General features: G+C 44.6%; 1 protein-coding gene across 1 annotated transcript; it reads right to left on the reverse strand.

The window, feature by feature from the left end:
• Positions 1-8,501: 8,501 nt before the first annotated feature.
• Positions 8,502-15,908, reverse strand: batf3 (basic leucine zipper transcription factor, ATF-like 3). Its single transcript, XM_039738871.1, has 3 exons — positions 15,721-15,908; positions 12,570-12,674; positions 8,502-10,713 (listed from the first exon to the last, which is right to left on the reverse strand). Exons 1-3 carry the CDS (start codon positions 15,784-15,786, stop codon positions 10,540-10,542), a joined length of 345 nt encoding a protein of 114 aa, XP_039594805.1. The 5' UTR covers positions 15,787-15,908; the 3' UTR covers positions 8,502-10,539.
• Positions 15,909-18,749: the final 2,841 nt, after the last annotated feature.

Below are 18,749 nucleotides of genomic sequence, written 5' to 3' on the forward strand. Positions count from 1 at the left end.
AACGGGTAGCCCCCTGAAAGAAAATGCTGACACGTTTACATCGATCGATATGAGAGGCGCTATATAATAGACTGGTACCCGTGTACAAAAGGTGCTGAATACAAGGTAGACGTAAAAGGCACTAAATCATAGACACTTTATGTTTTTTTAAATATTGCATAAAGTACAAACGTCAGTATATACAATATTATAGACAGAATGTATAATAGATGAAATGCACTATAGAGAGACACAAAAAGGGGCTCTGTAATTAATAGATAAGGAAGGTGCGCTATAAAATATCGAAAGATGTAGAAATGTATATTAGAAATACAAAGTACAGTATAAAAGTTTTCGTTTTTAAAATATTTACAAAATCAAGCAGGAAATTCAATATATACAATATAATAGATACATAGATGAATGCAATATAGATATGAAAGGTGTTATATAATATAAAAGTTATTACATATTAGATTGCTACAGTATATATATTAGACAAACATGAAAGTTATATTACAAAGTTATTTTTTTAATAAATCAGTGGGTTGAAAACTTCAATGTTTCCAAAATAATAAATGTAATGCACAGCAGATACAGTATATGGGTGAAATGCACAATAGATAGATAGATAGAGAGAGAGATGTGAAAGGCACTATATAATAGACAGATAGATAGATAGATAAGTGAAAGGTGCTACATACTGACAGGTGAAAGGCGCTGTATATTAGATACATTTGAAAGGTATAACAGGTTTTTAAAATAATTTTTAGAATCTTTACTTACTCAAATACAAACTTACAATAGACAGATACAATATATAACGGATTGATACAGAAACAACAATGAAGGCGCGATATAATAAATGGATGTGTAGACGCACTGTGAAAGGTAGCAGGTATTAAATATGACCGATGTACAAAGTGCTATCAGACAGAGACCTGCACTGTGCTCTTTAATAGACTGGCAGATGTGACAGGCAGCACTTACTCGAATGACACACATGAGAGGTGCTGAACAACAGAGCCAGCCGGCCATGGATCGTGAAAGTGCCGTACGGTGTGACAGAGTAGCTATGAAATGCCATCAGCGGAATTGACACAATTTAATAAAAGTAAACACTAACCCCACCGGGGTGAAAGGCGCTATATCGACGCACAAGAGTCGCTCCTCTCCGTTAAGCGGTCGCGGCTCCCACTCCATACGAACGCCAAGCGGAGACGCGCTGCGCTCCCCCGCAGTTTGCTGTGCTCGGTGCGCCCCCTAGTGGCTAAAGTTGCCGTTACAGTCTCCGCTGCTGCCTCTCGCATTGCTTCATTTCTAAGAAAGTGGCGTCTCAGAGCACAGCAGTCTGTCCTTTGGCCTTGAACCCCTACAGATTTTATTTATTTATTTATTTTACAGTTTATCTGCTATTTTATTTCCCTGTGTTTTCAGCCCATCTGATCTAGACACTTAAAAAACATAAGGACTTGACGAATTGTACATTTATTTTATACCAGTCCGCATTGAGTTATTTTTTGTGATGTATTCATTATTACTCTTGTCTAATTTGAATTTGTTTTTCTTTTCATGTACTGTTTCCTTGACATCTTGTTACACACTTTGAGCCTGTGCTGTAGAAATAAATGTTGTCGTTAAGATCGCTAATTTTTAACACAGGATGGATGTACAATGGATGCTTCAGCCTCAATACAAACCAAGAGTGAGGGCGCTACCTACAACCACACGCTCATTCAGGAAGTGGTCCCCTGAGGCAGAGCAGGCTCTGAGAGACTGCTTTGGAACTACAGACTGGGATATCCTGCTTGGGTCACATAGTGAGAACATTGAAGAGGCTGTTGAATGCACAACTGATTACATCAACTTCTGTATGGACATTGTAGTTCCAGTAAGAACAGTACGCTGCTATGCTAACAACAAGCCATGGGTTACAAGTGACATCAAGGGCCTTTTGAACCAGAAGAAAAGGGCTTTTAAAGGTGGTGATCAGCATGAGCTCAAGCGCGTGCAGAAGGAACTCCAGTCCAGCTCAGGGCGAAAGAGCAGTACAGGAGAAAGCTGGAGCAGAAGTTGCAGAACAACAGTATGAAGGAAGTGTGGGATGGGATGAAGATTATCACTGGCTGCAGCTCGAAGCGGGTGCCGCCATCGAGACAGACGTGGAGAGAGCAAACCAAATGAACAACTTCTTTAATAGGTTTGATCACAGTAACCCACTCTCACCTCAGAGTACTGCATCCTCCAACCATCCTTCTGCTGATACCAGCATAGGTGAGACATCCCCACCCACAATTACAGCAGCCCAGGTGAGCAGAGAGCTGAAAAGACTTTGTGCCAGCAAAGCAGCAGGTCCAGATGGAGTATCGCCACGACTGCTGAAGGCCTGTGTGTTGGAGCTGGGGAGTCCTCTACAGCGCATCTTCAACCTGAGCCTGGAACAGGAGAGAGTCCCAAGGCTTTGGAAAACATCTTGTATCACCCCAGTCCCAAAGGTATCACGTCCTAGTGAGCTGAATGACTTCCGGCCTGTTGCTCTGACGTCACATCTGATGAAGACCATGGAGCGGCTGCTGCTTCACCACCTGAGGCCACAGGTCCGCCACGCCCTCGACCCTCTGCAGTTCGCATACCAGGAGAAGGTGGGAGCGGAGGATGCCATCATCTATATGCTTCATCGATCCCTCTCCCACCTGGACAGAGGCAGTGGGGCTGTAAGAATTATGTTTTTGGACTTCTCTAGCACCTTCAACACCATCCAACCTCTGCTCCTTAGGGATAAGCTGACTGAGATGGGAGTAGACTCACACCTGGTGGCATGGATTGTGGACTATCTTACAGACAGACCTCAATATGTGCGTCTTGGGAACTGCAGGTCTGACATTGTGGTCAGCAATACAGTGGCACCGCAGGGGACTAGACTTTCTCTGGTCCTGTTCAATCTATATACATCAGACTTCCAATATGACTCGGAGTCCTGCCACGTGCAAAGTTAAGCTGATGACACTGCTATTGTGGGCTGCATCAGGAGTGGGCAGGAGGAGGAGTACAGAAGTTAATCAAAGACTTTGTTAAATGGTGCGACTCAAACCACTTACACCTTAACACCAGCAAGACCAAGGAGCTGGTGGTGGATTTTAGGAGGCCCAGGCCCCTCATGGACCCTGTGATCATCAGAGGTGACTGTGCAGAGGGTGCAGACCTATAAATATCTGGGAGTGCAGCTGGATGACAAATTGGACTGGACTGCCAATACTGATGCTCTATGTAAGAAAGGTCAGAGCAGACTATACTTTCTGAGAAGGTTGGCATCCTTCAACATCTGCAGTAAGATGCTGCAGATGTTCTACCAGACGTTGTGGCGAGTGCCCTCTTCTACGCGGTGGTGTGCTGGGGTGGCAGCATAAAGATGAAAGACGCCTCACGCCTGGACAAACTTGTTAAGAAGGCAGGCTCCATTGTAGGAGTAAAGTTGGACAGTTTAACATCTGTGGCAGAGCGACGGGCACTAAGCAAACTCCTGTCAATCATGAAGAATCCACTGCATCCACTTAACAGGATCATCTCCAGGCAGAGGAGTAGCTTCAGTGACAGACTTTTGTCACTGTCCTGCTCCACTGACAGACTGAGGAGATCGTTCCTCCCCCACACTATGCGACTCTTCAATTCCACCGGGGGAGTAAATGCAACATTAATTTTATTTTAATTTTTTCATTTTATTACTATTTAATTTAATATTGTTTCTTTGTATCAGTATACTGCTGCTGGATTATTATGTGAATTTCCCCTTGGGATTAATAAAATATCTATCTATCTATTTACAAACCTGCTACGAGTGGTGTGGCCCCCTAGTGGCTAAGGCGCCACACTTCTGCTTCAGCCCTCACTTGTGTGCGCCGTAGTGAGTCACGTCAGTCGAAATGAGAAGACGTTTGGACTCAGCAGGCCGGCGCATGCCATTTATGTTTTATTCTGTACTTCGTTACTTGTAATGTGCTAGTAGAAGCCAGATTGCGTTGGTTTGGACATGTGCAGAGGAGACATGCTGGGTATAAGGAGAGAAGGGTGCTAAGGATAGAGCTGCCAAGTATGAGGAGAAGAGAAAGGCCTAAGAGGAGGCTTATGGATGTGGTGAGAGAGGACATGCAGGTGACGAGTGTGACAGAACAAGATGATGAGGACAGAAAGAGATGGAAAAAGATGATCCAGTGTGGTGACCCCTAATGGGAGCAGCCGAAAGAAGAAGAAGAAGAAGGCACTATATAACAGACAATATTACTGATGGATCTATACATTCCTTTTTGTGCCCTCCTCAGACTTCATGTGACAGAAGAACATCACAACCACTGAATGTTGTTTGTAAGGCACAATGTCTGCTCATATGGCACAGGACACAGTGGCGGCCATGTCTTTATTAAATGCTTCCCTCTATGTGACATCTGTATGCCAGGCTTGTGCCAGTGCTACCATCTCTAACAATAATAATAATAGTAATTCTTTACAGGTATATAGCGCTTATGTCACTACTCAAAGCGCCTAATGATATACATCATCATACTGGCTTGTACCTCAACAGGAGTTCAAAAGACGTTACCCATCATTCTGAATAAAATGAATCTTGGACTCTTGGATCTGCCCTGGGGTTTGTTTCCTGCCTTGCGCCCTGTGATGGCTGGGATTGGCTCCAGCAGACCCCCATGAGCCTGTAGTTAGGATATAGCGGGTTGGTTAATGGATGGATGGATGGGCTCTCGGTTATTAAAACACCCAGCATCCTCTGAATAGGCGAAAAGCCCCGGCCACAGGGGTACAGAGTTTGAGAAAATCAAGCAGCGGCACCTTTACACAAATCTCAACGAGTGTTGATGTATCCTGGCAAGTGAAACTTCATGGGGCTAAACTCTTTGATCGCATGTCACTGTATGGCCAGTGATTTGGTTCCACTTTGAGCACTGGGTATAGTCTGTAGACATGGAGGGTGGCATGGTGGTAGGCACTAGCACCTCACAGGGCTCAGGTTCAGACCGCTGCCCAGTCACTGTGTGTGCAGACTTTGCATGTTCTCCTGTTTGTGAGGTGCCCGGTGATGGACTGGCAGTTGTTCCCGTTTTGCACTTACCAAGCCATTTTTAGAATGAATTAGCTGACTTAGTTGTGTGCGCCCTTTATAAACTGGCAGCCATTCCTGCCCTTTGCCCAAAGCAGCTGGGGTGAGTCAGATTAAGTGGGGATGTAAATCAAGTAGTACTTGTTAAGTCACATTGGAGCCACTAGAGGGCACCAGATTGCTCTGTTAAAATGACCCTGGGAATTCTTTGGCTTCCTTTGCTTTTCTTTGGCGTTTGTCTGTCCCTCCATTTTCTATGCCATTTTCCCTCATTGAGTTGCTGGGAGAGCTACAGATGAACGGCGTGCCCAGCCGTGGGGCAGGTGGATGGGGTAATCGCTTGGTTAACAAAAGGGTGGCTGGACTGGCTGATGTACGTATGATTTGGTTGGGCCGGTGGACTGGCAGATGGACGGCTCAATGAGTAGCTGGACCTTATGGGTGTGTGGGTTGGCCGAATGCCTAATTGATGGATACAGAATTGCAAAGCACCGCCATGTTAAGTCGGGGGAGTTCATGTCTTATGGTCATCATGTTCATTGCTGGGCGTGCTGTACCCGAGTTGTGTGTCGCTGCCCTGAGACCCACATGCCTTCATACGCAGCACTTGTGTGAGATGCTCGGAGTCCAGTGAGTGGCGTACTTCAAGATCAAATAGAAGAAGTGCCCTGCCATGCCTGTCCTGCTAAGGGGTGCGTATCAGTTCCTGTTTTCAGACTTCCTTCTGTAGGTTGGTTGGATTAAAATAAAAACAAAATGTCCAACACTCTGATAATAAAAAGCGGGCGAGTACAAACGGGCAGATTTATAACACAATGAAGCTTCTTATCCTCACGCTTCACTTGGCCAGACAGAAGCAGTCGAGCAGAAAGCCCTCGTCCTTTACGATGCTCTTCTTCCTCATCTGTTCTTCTCCCTCCTTGGCCGGATTGCTGTAGTGGTCTTCTCACCCAAACTGGACAGGTTCGGATTCACAGCAGCCCCCTGTCATGTATCTCCTTCGACCCATCAGTCAGTAATCATAATGTCAAATCACAGGCGGCATTTACATCAGTGACGGTTACCCAGTTGGCCCCAGGATGTGCACAGACCTAACGGGCAGCCCGAGTACCCGTCTGCACTGGCAGAGACCGCTGAGGGCAGCTTCAGAAATCAAATGTCCAGGTTGGCTGAGCCAGTGGTCACCTACTCTGGGCTACTACTATTGACGCCATCTCTGATTCCTTCAGGGAGACCTGTGGCTAAAAGTCCCACTCCCGTGATAGAGCTGGCACGCACCCACTGAGCAGAGAAGGACATTCTGGGTGAGCGTCCCAGCTGTGATCCCAAGGCAGGATCCAGAAGGACAGCTAGAATGGAACTTGAGGAAGAGGAGCCCGACACAAACACAGAGACGGAGGAGGAAGACGGGGGGTCAAGCGAATGATTGAAGATGGAAGACGGCAAAGCTCAAAGAGAAGGGGAAGAGCCGGATTTGGTTTTGTTCTCTTTCTTTTGTACCCTTCGTTTAATGGTCCCGATGGCGAGGTGTTTTATAAAGTACATCCGTATTAGTTAAGTTGTATTGATGGATCTTCTCCTGCACTGAAATGAGCAGATTTTAAAAAATGAAATGCCTTCCATCGAGCTGAGGGAGCCAAAGGCAGGCGTAAGTCGCCTGAGCTCAGAAGAGCTGGAGAGGAGCAGCACAGCCACCTGCCCTTTGCTGGACTCGGCCTGAGGCTCCTTTCACCATGAAGGGGGGATGAATTTCTTTCAAAAACGTGAAAGCATAGAATAAGCAGAAGATGAATGAGAGCCCCTTGTATGAGAGGCCATGTCAGCAGGCAGTGAGCCCCTAAGCATTTGTCTTAATTCACAACAGGGTGCAAGAAAGAGTCCCGAATCTAAAAGAGGAAGGGCTGATCAGAGGAGGGGCACACAGCACCCACCGCCCTGTCGGGCACAAATCAAACCAGTCAGACTTTTATTTATAAAGTAGAATGAAACGCAACAAGTGTCGACTAAAGGGCCATCCATAAAATTCAGAGTAAAACCTCTTTAAAATGAAAAATAAATATATTAAATATGCTTATATACAAAATAAACAAATCACAGAAAATCACTACTAGGAGACAGAAAAATGGACCATTACTGCTTTTAAGCATCTCCGTATGCCAACAAGGAAAGATTTTACTTGGGATTTTCAAACAATAATTGAGATGGCAGACGTAATGTGACAGGGTAGGGTATCCCATAGAAGGGGCGCAGCCACAGTGCACGGTCATCCTCGAGGCTCGGCCGAAACCACAGAGACGTTTTGATCAGATGATCTCGGGGGTGCGGGGGGCCTGGAAGTGGCCAGTGAGTGAAGGGGGTCCGAGATGTTATGCGGTGCCAAACCGTGAAGGGCTCTAAAGACAAATGGAACTTCCAGCTGTATTCTTTATTTTCTGGAGGAGGAGAGGCCAGCTCTGGAGAAATGTTTAGACATCCAATGCTTAAAATGCTCTAAGCAGGCTAATACGACGTTTACCGGTTCATCTGATTTAACTGGCAGGTACAACAGAGTGTCATGTGCATAATAAAGTAGAAATCGTATATGTTATATAATATATGCAGAAATGTTATATTTTTAAAAAAATAAAGGGAACAAAACAAGGCCCAAGATGGAACCCTGACGATCCCCAGAGGTGATGGGTACCTCCTCTAACTCCATCCTCCTGCCCACAGATCTCTTACAGACGCCATTCTACTGTACAGCTGCTCACAGACACAAAGAGGGCCCCCCAGAGTCGTTGCTCTCGCTGCCAGTGGTCCTTCACCTGCCTCTGCACCCAGCTCTGGACTCGGAGGAACACGGATGAGCGTCGATTAAAAAACCCTCAACCCGGGCTTACTTACTGTCATGCCTTGTTTAGCGTCTGTACATTCTTTGTAACATTTGTTTCCACTAGGATTTAAGTTTAATTTTTTTTTTTACATTTTATTTTGGTATTTTTCCATTATGGTCATTAAATAAATTATTTAACGTTATTTCTTTACCTGTCATCACTTCACCGTTTTTGTTTTTTTCTTTCCCTCTTGCTCGCTAACATTTTCTTCGACCTCCATTTCATGTTGCTGGCACTTGACACAGATGTGTTACGTCTCCGTTTAAGATGGCGGCGCACTTGGTTCTGCATGCAATATTTTTGAATATCTTTAAGAAACAAGGAATCCATGACAGACTTTACACTAGTTTGGGAAACGCCAAGCAAAATGAGCCCTTTTATTGGCTAACTAAAAAGATTACAATATGCAAGCTTTCAAGACATCTCAGACCTCTTCTTCAGGCGAGATGGAATCTAAGATGCAGTTAGGGTTACATCTCGCCTGAAGAAGGGGCCCGAGTTGTCTTGAAAGCTTGCGTTTTGTAATCTTTTTAGTTAGCCAATAAAAGAGCTCATTTTGCTTGGCCTTTCTCTACATTCCTAATGGCTAACACGGTACAACACCCGAGTACCACTAGTTAGGGAAAGTACATGTGGTTGGTTATAGTTGGGGGTTTTCAAACTGCAACCTTTGGTTAACATTTTGGGTTTGTTTGTGGGCTCAGTCTGACTTTTACAGCACTCACCCATTTTTTGAGTTCTCTTCCATTGACATGTGTGACTCGTTATTGTCCCCTCGTGATGCTGCATACAATACAATGGAATGACTAACTGATCAACATGGCAACTTACAAATACAAAGAGTGCCACTCGGAGGAACAAAATGCAACACTCAATCATTCAAAACAAGTAGGGTCCACACCATGGGACAATCGGAATCTATATAGGTGGGACAAAAGAGTCAGACAAAGATAAAGATGTCACCAAAGAGAACAAATGTGGATGAACAAACCCATACAAGTCTAAAACTAAGGCCACCAATTAACCTAACAATAAGCTGTGGCCTGTGTCACCATACCATAAATCATAAAGTTAGTGTCACAAGTGCCACCTTCAGCTGCTGATGCTCAGCATGTACACAAATACATGGCAACAATGTTTGAGTACCTTTGTACTTGTAAGTCATCTGCAGAGAGAGAGTGAGAGGTTGGACCGTGCGCTGATAACACGTTACCGCACCCACCACACGTCAGACCACCTCAATTAGGACCCAAGTGCTGCGGGTGACGCCACAACAGTGGGAGTTTTTTTTTTTTTTTATGGTGGCTGCCACCAATCCCCAAATTTTACCTTTCAAGTTGGAGGAGCTGCTTTCAGGGCTGGAGACAGATTAACGTCACACCCAGGATGAAGCGAGCGCAGGTTAAGGGCCCAACGGAGTGGAGTCACTTCTGCCATTTACGGGAATTCAGACCGTGACGCAAATCCCTACCCTCGGAGCCACCACTCCGCTCCAGAAAGGCGCCATGTAAAATAAACTAACCTGTGAAGAGTGAGCCTGTGCACAGTACAGACAGTCACTTGAACGCGAGCTGAGCGGCAGCACCTCAAACCACTGGGCCAACTGCTCACTCTTCATCAGTAATGCCGTACTCGCTATTCATATGTCAAGCCAAAGACGCCTTCCTGCAAGGCTGGGTGATGGACACGCTTGGATTTCTTTCTTTATCATGAGTGCTGCGTTGTACTGCAGACTTGCGAAGCCCACAGTCCTCATACTGGAGCGCTTTCTGGTCTGAAGGATAGTTTCCAGATGAAAGTAATACAGTAACTGCGGTCAGCCCTGTGGCCTTCTCTACAGGAAGTAGGCCTCCGTTGTCAGCTATGTGCTGCCTCAGGTACTGGCGGAACTGAGCACAGTTACCTCAGAGCGCGAGTCTGTCGTTCATGACAGAAATAGGTGTGGCGATTCACACTTCTTCTTCCTTCTCCTGTTGTGGAGCAGTGAAACCACTGAGGTCAAAAACTGAGTGAAGGAGTTGTCAGAATGCACAAGCAAGGGAAACCAATGGGGAACACACTTGGGATTTTTCTCATTATGAAAGCAAACTAAATAAGTCATACATGTATCAGGATCGTACTTTGTGAACACTCTGATGTTTGCCTATTTCTGTCCTGTCATTTAATCTCAAACCTAATTTCCTGGGAGTAACCAAGTGAAAGTCGCTCAGGTTTTTACTTGGAGACCCCAATACCAGAGGCTGCAGTCCTTACCTCTATAAGACTAAACGTTTAATGAAGTGAGTTGGGTTTACCGGCTTCAATGACTTGATCACGACCAGATTAAACCAGCACGTCCAGCATTCTGGCACAATTTCTTCTTCCTTGTTCCAAAATTAGTCAATATTATCCATAAAGGCACTATAAAAGTCTGCTATGCTATATGATACTATGTATGCAGTTTCTAATTTACAATAAAAGGGTAAGATGGCAGAGTGTGCTCGCTACATACAGCACAGTTCTCGTGTCACTGTCAGAATGTTCACATAACATCGTCCGACCACAATGGCTCTGTGTTTGCGTTTGAACTTCCATACGACCTTATCTTGGTAGGCAGTTGGTAATGACTTCAGGCCTGTGACTTATGGCGCAGTGTAGCAAGGGACACATTGGCTCGTGTGCTTTTAAGGCTTCAGTCAATCGTCTCAGTTCATCAGTTAGTTTCTCAACCTCCTTCTGCAAAGAACTGTTCTCATGCTCGAGGTACTCGTACTCCTGCAAGACAAAGACGACGGAGGGTTAGTGATGCTGGCGCTTTTGTGCATTGTGATTGTAAATACTCCCACACCTCCTGTGCCCGTATGCTAGAAAGCACCAAAGCAGTCTTTGTAATTGCTTCATTGAACCAAAAGACACCAAGCAGCAATCTACATTACCTGAAATGTTTAGCTGCCCCCCGCGGCTCTGCCCACGTAGAAGTGAAATGGGACAAACTTTTAAAAAAATCAATAAAAAAAATGTAATTCTGGCCAAGCAGAAGGTAGGTACTCTCTAATGTCAAACGCTGGCACTGTACCTGATGGGGTTTCAGCTCTGACGGGAGAGCGTCCCCCGTGTGAAGAGAAGAGCTCGTGGCCAGTGAGCAGCTACCCTCTAAAACACACGTAAGCTCTGATCTCTCTTTCTCTCTCAAAAACTTCAAATGTTACTCTTTAACAATGTCTACCGAACAAACAGGTATCGCTAGTTAAGCAGAGGCGAGGTGCACTTCAAAACATGGCGGGAGGTCGAGCAACTGGAACGGAGGCTGGCACGTGAGTGAGGAGAGTCCTGCCTTCTGTCTCTCGGATTCACGCCAATAAATGGGTACCACAACAGAATGTTCAAGCAAATTATAGAAAAATCTGTTAAATGGTTCTCTCGTGAAAAAATGGACAGACGTACATACATACGGACAGAAAGATGTTGGATTTTATATACGTGTGTGTGTGTGTGTGTATATATACATACAGAGAGAGATGTACTTGTTAACGTGGGTCAGTTTGCCGCTATGGACACTGTAATTAAAACATGAACCCTAACCCTAATGATGACTGCTGACAATCTCCCAGCTTGACCGCCTTTCATGAACAGTTTCCATGCACATTTGTGTGCATCTCCTGTAGCTGTTAGGTACGTGTGAGTCGGCGAGTGTGCGACTGTGTGTGCTGTGGGCTCCCACCTTGCCATTCCCATCAAAATACATTCAGGCTCTTACTGTTATTGTACTAAAAATCAGGAGTGACTCCCCTCAACTTTCGACTTTCTTATATACTCAGATATGGGGATGGATATTTGAGAAGTAAACCACAAGTCAATAATTAGATTTTTATATTATGTACATTAAAGAACCATCAACAACAAATCAAATTAATAATATATTGAACAATTACCATAAAAGTAAAGATAAATAATTCAGACTCTGCAGCTCCACAAATAAAACGTAAAGTAGCACATCCGGTTAGCGGAAAGAGCCCAAAAGTTGATAGAAATCTACACTTTGTACCGAATACTTGTATGCAAAATTTGGTTGACCCAAGTGAAAGCAAACTCATTAACCCTTTGGCGAGCTACTTGGAAAGGAGTTGTGAGCTACCGGTAACTCTCGAGGGACGTGTTGGAGACCCCTGGTCTAAAGTATGGAAGGAACTTGGAAAAGTCTACAAAACCACCGGACCAGCACAAGAGAACATGTAAAAGGCACACTATGGAGAAACTGACCCAGAATCGGGAGGAGACCACACCACAGGGCTTCACCGCCAAGGAACCCCCAACATATTGTATGCTCTACGAAGATTCAGAATGTCACGGGCAGAATGAGCCCCTGCTAATGTAGCAGTGCTTTTCATTTTTCTTTTACTTTTTTTTTTTTGGATTGTATTCCTCTGAAGCCAGTGTCCAAAATTTGTCAGGTTTGAAAAATTGTAAAAATGAAACCTAAATTTAAAGCAGTTCAGTGAAATTAAAAATAAAATAAATACATTTTCAAAATTGTCCAAGACGATGCACTTTTCAAAAACTGAATTATCAATCCGAAGTCACCTTTATCCCGTAATCATATCAGCGCTAGCCACAAATTCTCCGGCACTCACCTCGTGGAGTTTGTCGGCCTTTTGCGTCTGCTTCTTCCGACTCCTCTGAGCAGCCACTCTGTTCTTCTCCCTTCTCTTTAGCTTCTTGTCATCATCTTCAAGACTCTGTGAAAACACCAGTGAAGCCAGAAGGGCACCGTTTGACTCATTGGATTGTGTGATCTGACATTGATAAACGTGTGAAGGATCCCCCGAGTGTTTGATGCAATTTGCAGAGAAAAGTGAATACAGAATTTCTTCACCTGCTTTGGACATCACAGGGTCACAGGGAGCCAATGCCCGTTTCTGCAGATTTGGACATTAATTAAAAGTAAGAAATAAAAACCCGCAGCCTTAGGGCTCGCCCAGGACTGAGCCAGGGAAGCGCTGTAAGCCATTCATTCATCCTGTGGCTCCTTGGTGCCTTCATTCTGCTGCACCAGGTAGACATTTCTAAAACTGTTGCTTTTCTTTTTTATGTTTACTTGACTACTGTCATCTGTACAAAGATGTGCACTTTAATAAAACCTTTACACGTCAGGGTCTCCTATTTTGATGATCTTGTACATTTCTTGGGTTTTTCCTTACCCTACGGAATCCGTAAATGATTTTTGAATTTCTACGTATGATCTTGATTTGTGACCTTACATTGCAGCCATTTGAACAGCTCTAATGTTGACTCACAGGACCGTCCCGGAGTGGACTTGTCCTCAGAGGTGGTGGCCCCGTCAGTCACAATGCAATGGGATAAAAGGTCATCTAAGAGTATATGTCCTCATCCAACTATGTACACACTCCAAATTTTTCTTGACTTTGTTTTCTGGTTTTTGCTCTTTCTGCACTCCTTCTGACTTTGTCCTGTGATTCTGAGTTTTGCTTACTGATTGTGGTTCTACTCGTTCTGACACTCGCTTTGGTTTATTGACTACGTCTTTTCCTTCAGTCACCCTCTGAAATCTTGTGCCTGCTTGGCATAACATTACACTTCAGAGCTAAAAAGAATATGTGTAGGATGTTTGAGTGGGTTTTGAACAAACTGCCCTCAATATGGTGGGTCAGGACTAACCTGAAGAACAGACATGGTAAAGTATAACATGTTTTAGATGCTGTACAGACTGTGGCGCGGGTTACAGGACCATTTTGAGGAACAGGTGGCCTGGCGTTTTCAAAAGGCAATGAGCTGCGAGAGGTGGAGCTGTGGGTGGACAACAGGAGCGGAATGGAGGAGCTGAAGTATTGTGTGCGGCAGTCAAGAGCCCCGACGATTCATATGAGCTAAAGGAATTGCAAAGCAGTACGCCAAGAAGGAGACAACGCATGACTTATTGTGCCTGTTATTCTGGGTGGCGTTCCTCATGGCCCCCTAACATTGGGAAGGTTTGTTCAGTGTCCCAACGTTAAATGGCAAATGCATCTGCATGTCTGAGAGTTCTGCATGGTGTGTGCGTGTGGCTCGTCTCTTCAGTCCCGATGCTCATAGCAATGGAATTGGGTTAATAGAAAGTCAGACCTTTGTATTGCTGGAGTGACTGCAAGTCAGAGTTTGTGTTCTTAAAATAATAATTAAAAAAAGTCAATTGTTTCCTCCGGTTTCCTCCCACAGTCCAAAGACATGCAGGTTAGGTGCATTGGCGATCCTAAATTGTCCCTAGTGTGTGCTTGGTGTGTGGGTGCCTGCGGTGGGCTGGCGCCCTGCCTGGGGTTTGTTTCCTGCCTTGCGCCCTGTGCTGGCTGGGATTGGCGCCAGCAGATCCCCGTGACCCTGTAGTTAGAATATAGCAGGTTGGATAATGGATGGATGGATGGATGGATGGATGGATAGAAAAAAAAGCCAAACCCAACCCCTTTTTGCGTGTAGTTCACCTAAATCACGGATTTCAAACTCCGGTCCTGGAGGGCCGCAGTGCCTGCAGGTTTTCATTCTCACCTTCTTCTTCATTAGTGAACAGTTTTTGCTGCTAATTAACTTCTTTTGCCTTCATTTTAATTAAGTTGACTCAGACCCCTTTGTTGTTTCTTTTCTCCTTAATTAGCAGCCAAATAATACTGAGACACAAAACAAGCCGCCACCTGTGCCCATCACACAATATCTGAAAATAAAGAAAAGTGAAGGTCTCCGTAAGGCTGATCTCTCGGCTCACCAAAATATTTTGACGGTGCTGTGGCAGAATGAGAGCAGCAACAAGCCATAGAATTAAATAACAAGTTTAATTAACAGCAAGAATAATCGGCTTCTCATTAACAAAGTGGTTGGAGTGAAATTGATTGGAGTTTGCAGCCCCAGTTTATCTGCTCATCCTTCTGCTCGTTTCACGTCTCATTTCTGTTTGGTTGTCATTTAATGAAGAAATGAATCAATTGAGAGAACTGAATCCTTAAAAACAGAGCTATTAAAATGAAGGGGAAAAGAAGTTGATTAGCAGTGAAAACTGACTGGGAAAAGGGTGAGAATGAAAACCTGCAGCCCACCAACATCCCTGAAGAGCTGGACCTGAACTTTGGTGAAAGGGATTACAAGTTGGCAGAACCTCAACAGAAAAGAGCTGCTGATCATCCTGAGGGCACCTGCAGTGGCCACTTACAGCGTGGAAATTTGCATAGCCACACAGTATTAATGTCAATAATTTGTGACAACTGCAGGAAAAACGATCACACAATGCAGCAATCATTTGTGTGGTTTTTTTTTCTCTCTCTCTCTCTGTATACCTGTATCTCTATATATCTCCATCCATTTTCAGGATAGCTGGAGTCTACCCGCTCCACCATCAGTGCCAGCCAATTGCGGGGTGAACACTCACTCACTCATAAATCTGCTGCCACAGGGACCCCCTGCACTGAACTTGAGCCCCGCTGCTCCTACTTTTACGGAGTTAATCCTTCAAACGCAGTCTGAATTAACTGATTAAAGTCATGTCTCGTTAGCACACTCTGGCCTTTCTGAGACAACTTCAGGTCATCGACAGCCTGCACTTCGTTCCCCTCCCGCATCAAATGCACGCGACGGCGCTCCTCCAAGACTGAAGAAACCCAAAGACGCAGCAGCTCGCTCGTTTGTGTCACATGTGCCAAATGTCTTGACAGGTCTGTCACTAAAGCTCCTCGGTACGCGTTTCAAGAGACTCAGACATGCCAGTTAAAGTTGCCCCCTGTCGCCCACACGCGCTTACCGTACCTCGAAGTGTTTGGAGTTCCGCAGCAGGAGGTCCCTCGCGAGCCCGCCAGGCTTATTAGCCGACATCGGAGAGCAGGCAGAGTTTAGTGCGCAGGCGCGCAGGTGCTGCCCAGCCTTCGCTCAGCCACAAGCCGCTGGCGGTGACACGTGCGACTCGTTTCGTCTTCTCTGCGGACACGAAGGCTGTGCAGTGGCGTTTGGGACTCGCCGACTTACTCAGGAGGTCTTTAAATACTTCCTTTAAGTCACGTGTGCGTTTTTGCTCCACGATGGTTTTTTGCGGAGTTTTATTTTGCGCGTCGCTATCTGGTGCAGCTTTACAGCCGTGTTTGACAGGAAAGGCTGGGAAAGCTGAGCTCCTGGGTATTGATGGAAGGCTGGAAGAAATAGCAGCTGGTAAATGGATGGAAGGGAAGATGTAAGAGATGGATGACTGGACAGAGAGATGTGTGTGCGAGTGTTCACCCTCTGATGGGCTGCTATTCTGCCCAGGGCATGTTACTGCTTTGTGCCCAATACTTGCTGGGAGAAGCTCCAGCTTCTCCACCACACTACTCAGGACACAGCAAGTTTTGAAGATTTTTATTATTATTATTTCATATATTTTATTAATCCCTGACAGGAAATTGTCATTACACTTGACCTTTGGCTGGATGAATTGACCAAAAGATAAACGGGAAGACTGATGGCTCCCTATCACAGTAGCTGTGGTATTTTTGGGAATTTACCCCAGCTAAATGACCCCCTGGAGCTGGCCTGGGATAAAATTAAAACGTTCATGGGTGGGTTTTCAGACAGAGGCTATTGCCAATAAAAAATCATTCTTGGAGATTATGGTTCAACTTGAGGGAGAGACACAGTACTGTATATTATCATACCATGATAGCGATGCCAACGTCACTGCCCTCTAGCAGTGCCCCCAGCTAGTAGCTATAATTCCTAGTCTGGTCGTAGTCTGATTCTGTACACCAGGTTGGCATTGGTTTCCTCCAAACACTTCTGTGTTCATCCCATGTGCTGACAGGACTCTGTCTCTTGTCATTTTACTCAGAAGTTCGATATGGTGTCCCACAGGGCTCTCTCTCTGTACTCGGTTTACAAGCCTCTTTTGGGAACTCTCATTAGAAAACACATTCATTTTCACTCACATGCAGATGATAGCCAGCCTTCACTTTCTATTACTGCCCAAATTATGATGTTGCCCTTAATTGTGTCAGATTAGTGGAGGTTTGCACTGATGGTTGTCCATCTGCTAGTTTCTCCCATCTCCACACTAGTCTGGAGCTCAGTCAGAATGACCAAAAGGTTCTTGGTCACTTCTGGTACCAATACCCTTCTTCCCCGATTGCTCAGTTTGGCTTGATGACCACCTCTAAGAAGAGTCACGTTTGTTCCAAACTTCTTCCATTTAAGAATTATGAAGGCTACTGTGCTCTTGGGAACCTTCAGTGCTAAAGCCTTCCGAACATTTGTGCCTCGACACAATCTTGTCTCCAAGCGCTGCAGGCCGTTCCTTTGACCTCATGGCTTGGCTTTAGCTTAACTATGGGACCTTATGTAGTCCGACGTGTGCCTTTCCTAATAAGCCCAATCAACTGAATTACTGACTACAGGTTGACTCCAAACATCTCAGCGATGATCAGTAGAATGGGAGCACCTGAGTCAAAGCAAACGGTCTGAATATTTATGTCAAGGGGATATTTCAGGGGTTTTTATTTGGTTTTAATTTGCAAAAATGTCTAAAATCCCATTTTCACTTTGTTTTTCTGGGGTATTGAATGTTGTTTAATGTGGGAAAAATAAATTCACATGATTTAAACAAGGCCGAGGCCTAAAACAATTCTTCAAAGGGAGAGGGGAACCATAAACACCTCTGGCTAAAAATAACAAAACCCTGACTGTGAGAACTGAACTCAATTTATTAATGACGATGCCTTCAGTGTGTATTCAGACCCTTCACTTTTACTGTGCTCACATTTTGTTATGTTGTAGCTCTGTGGTGATCCCTTAAAGTAATTCAGACCTTTGTGAGTGTTAGGCCAAAAATCAGAAGGGGGGGTCAGGACAGAAATTAAATGAAAAGGCATCAAGCCAGAAAATGAAGTAGGGTGCAAACACTAAAGAATGGCAACACTTAGCACCGCACACCATGTCTCTTATTATGATTATTATTTTTAATTAAGTCCGTTAATGAGCTGGGAAAACTAAATAACAGAAAAACAGGAAATTAATCAGGAAGCTAAGAAAATGGCCAAAGATAAGCTGCCACTTGGTCTGTCCCACTTTAAAGAATTGAGATAAGCCAGCCAAGCTGTCTCCGCACACACAAGGGTGACCTTAGAAAATATTTGAAAAGTGCCTACTTTACTGCAGATCTCATCATTTAAACACAGAAACAGAGAGTGGACAAAGTGTACTATTAAAAGCCTTCCTAGAGAAGGCGGAAAAGGGAACCAAATTGTGTTCACTTTTAGCCAAGCGCCTCTAGAAGGGCAGACGTCGCCTTTATGTTTAGATGCTGGGAAGCAAAAACTCTGAAAAAGTGTGCATAGAAGACAACATGTCTGACGTGAACAGGCCATGCAGCCCACCACTTGTCACCAATCCTATTCCCCAAGTCGAGTTGTGCAGGCCTCTTATTCCATAGTTTTTATGCATGCAGAAATTTCTAACACGTGTGTGAAATCAACGCTTGAGTTTCCGTCCATGTCCCCATGTTCTTGCTGAAGCTCTCCATTTAAAGTAAAAGCTACATGGTAGGAGAGAGCCAGGGTTTCATGCCTGGTTCAAGTATTTCTTTTTATTCAATCTTCTGTCATTTTATAAATATTATTTTGTGAATTATTTTATATTTTCTTTTATATATACTGTATATTTTGCATAAATTATTGGTTACTGTTAATAGTATCCGTTCTTGGAGATCTGTACCTTGTCTATGGATCCTAAAAAAATGGGGCACACCTGACATTGGCATCCGTTCATTTTTCATATGGAAGTGTTTCTTCTAATTTTCAGAAATTTACGCTAAG

Source organism: Polypterus senegalus, chromosome 16 (genome assembly GCF_016835505.1).
Source record: "Polypterus senegalus isolate Bchr_013 chromosome 16, ASM1683550v1, whole genome shotgun sequence".
NCBI classification, from domain to species: Eukaryota; Metazoa; Chordata; class Cladistia; order Polypteriformes; family Polypteridae; genus Polypterus; species Polypterus senegalus.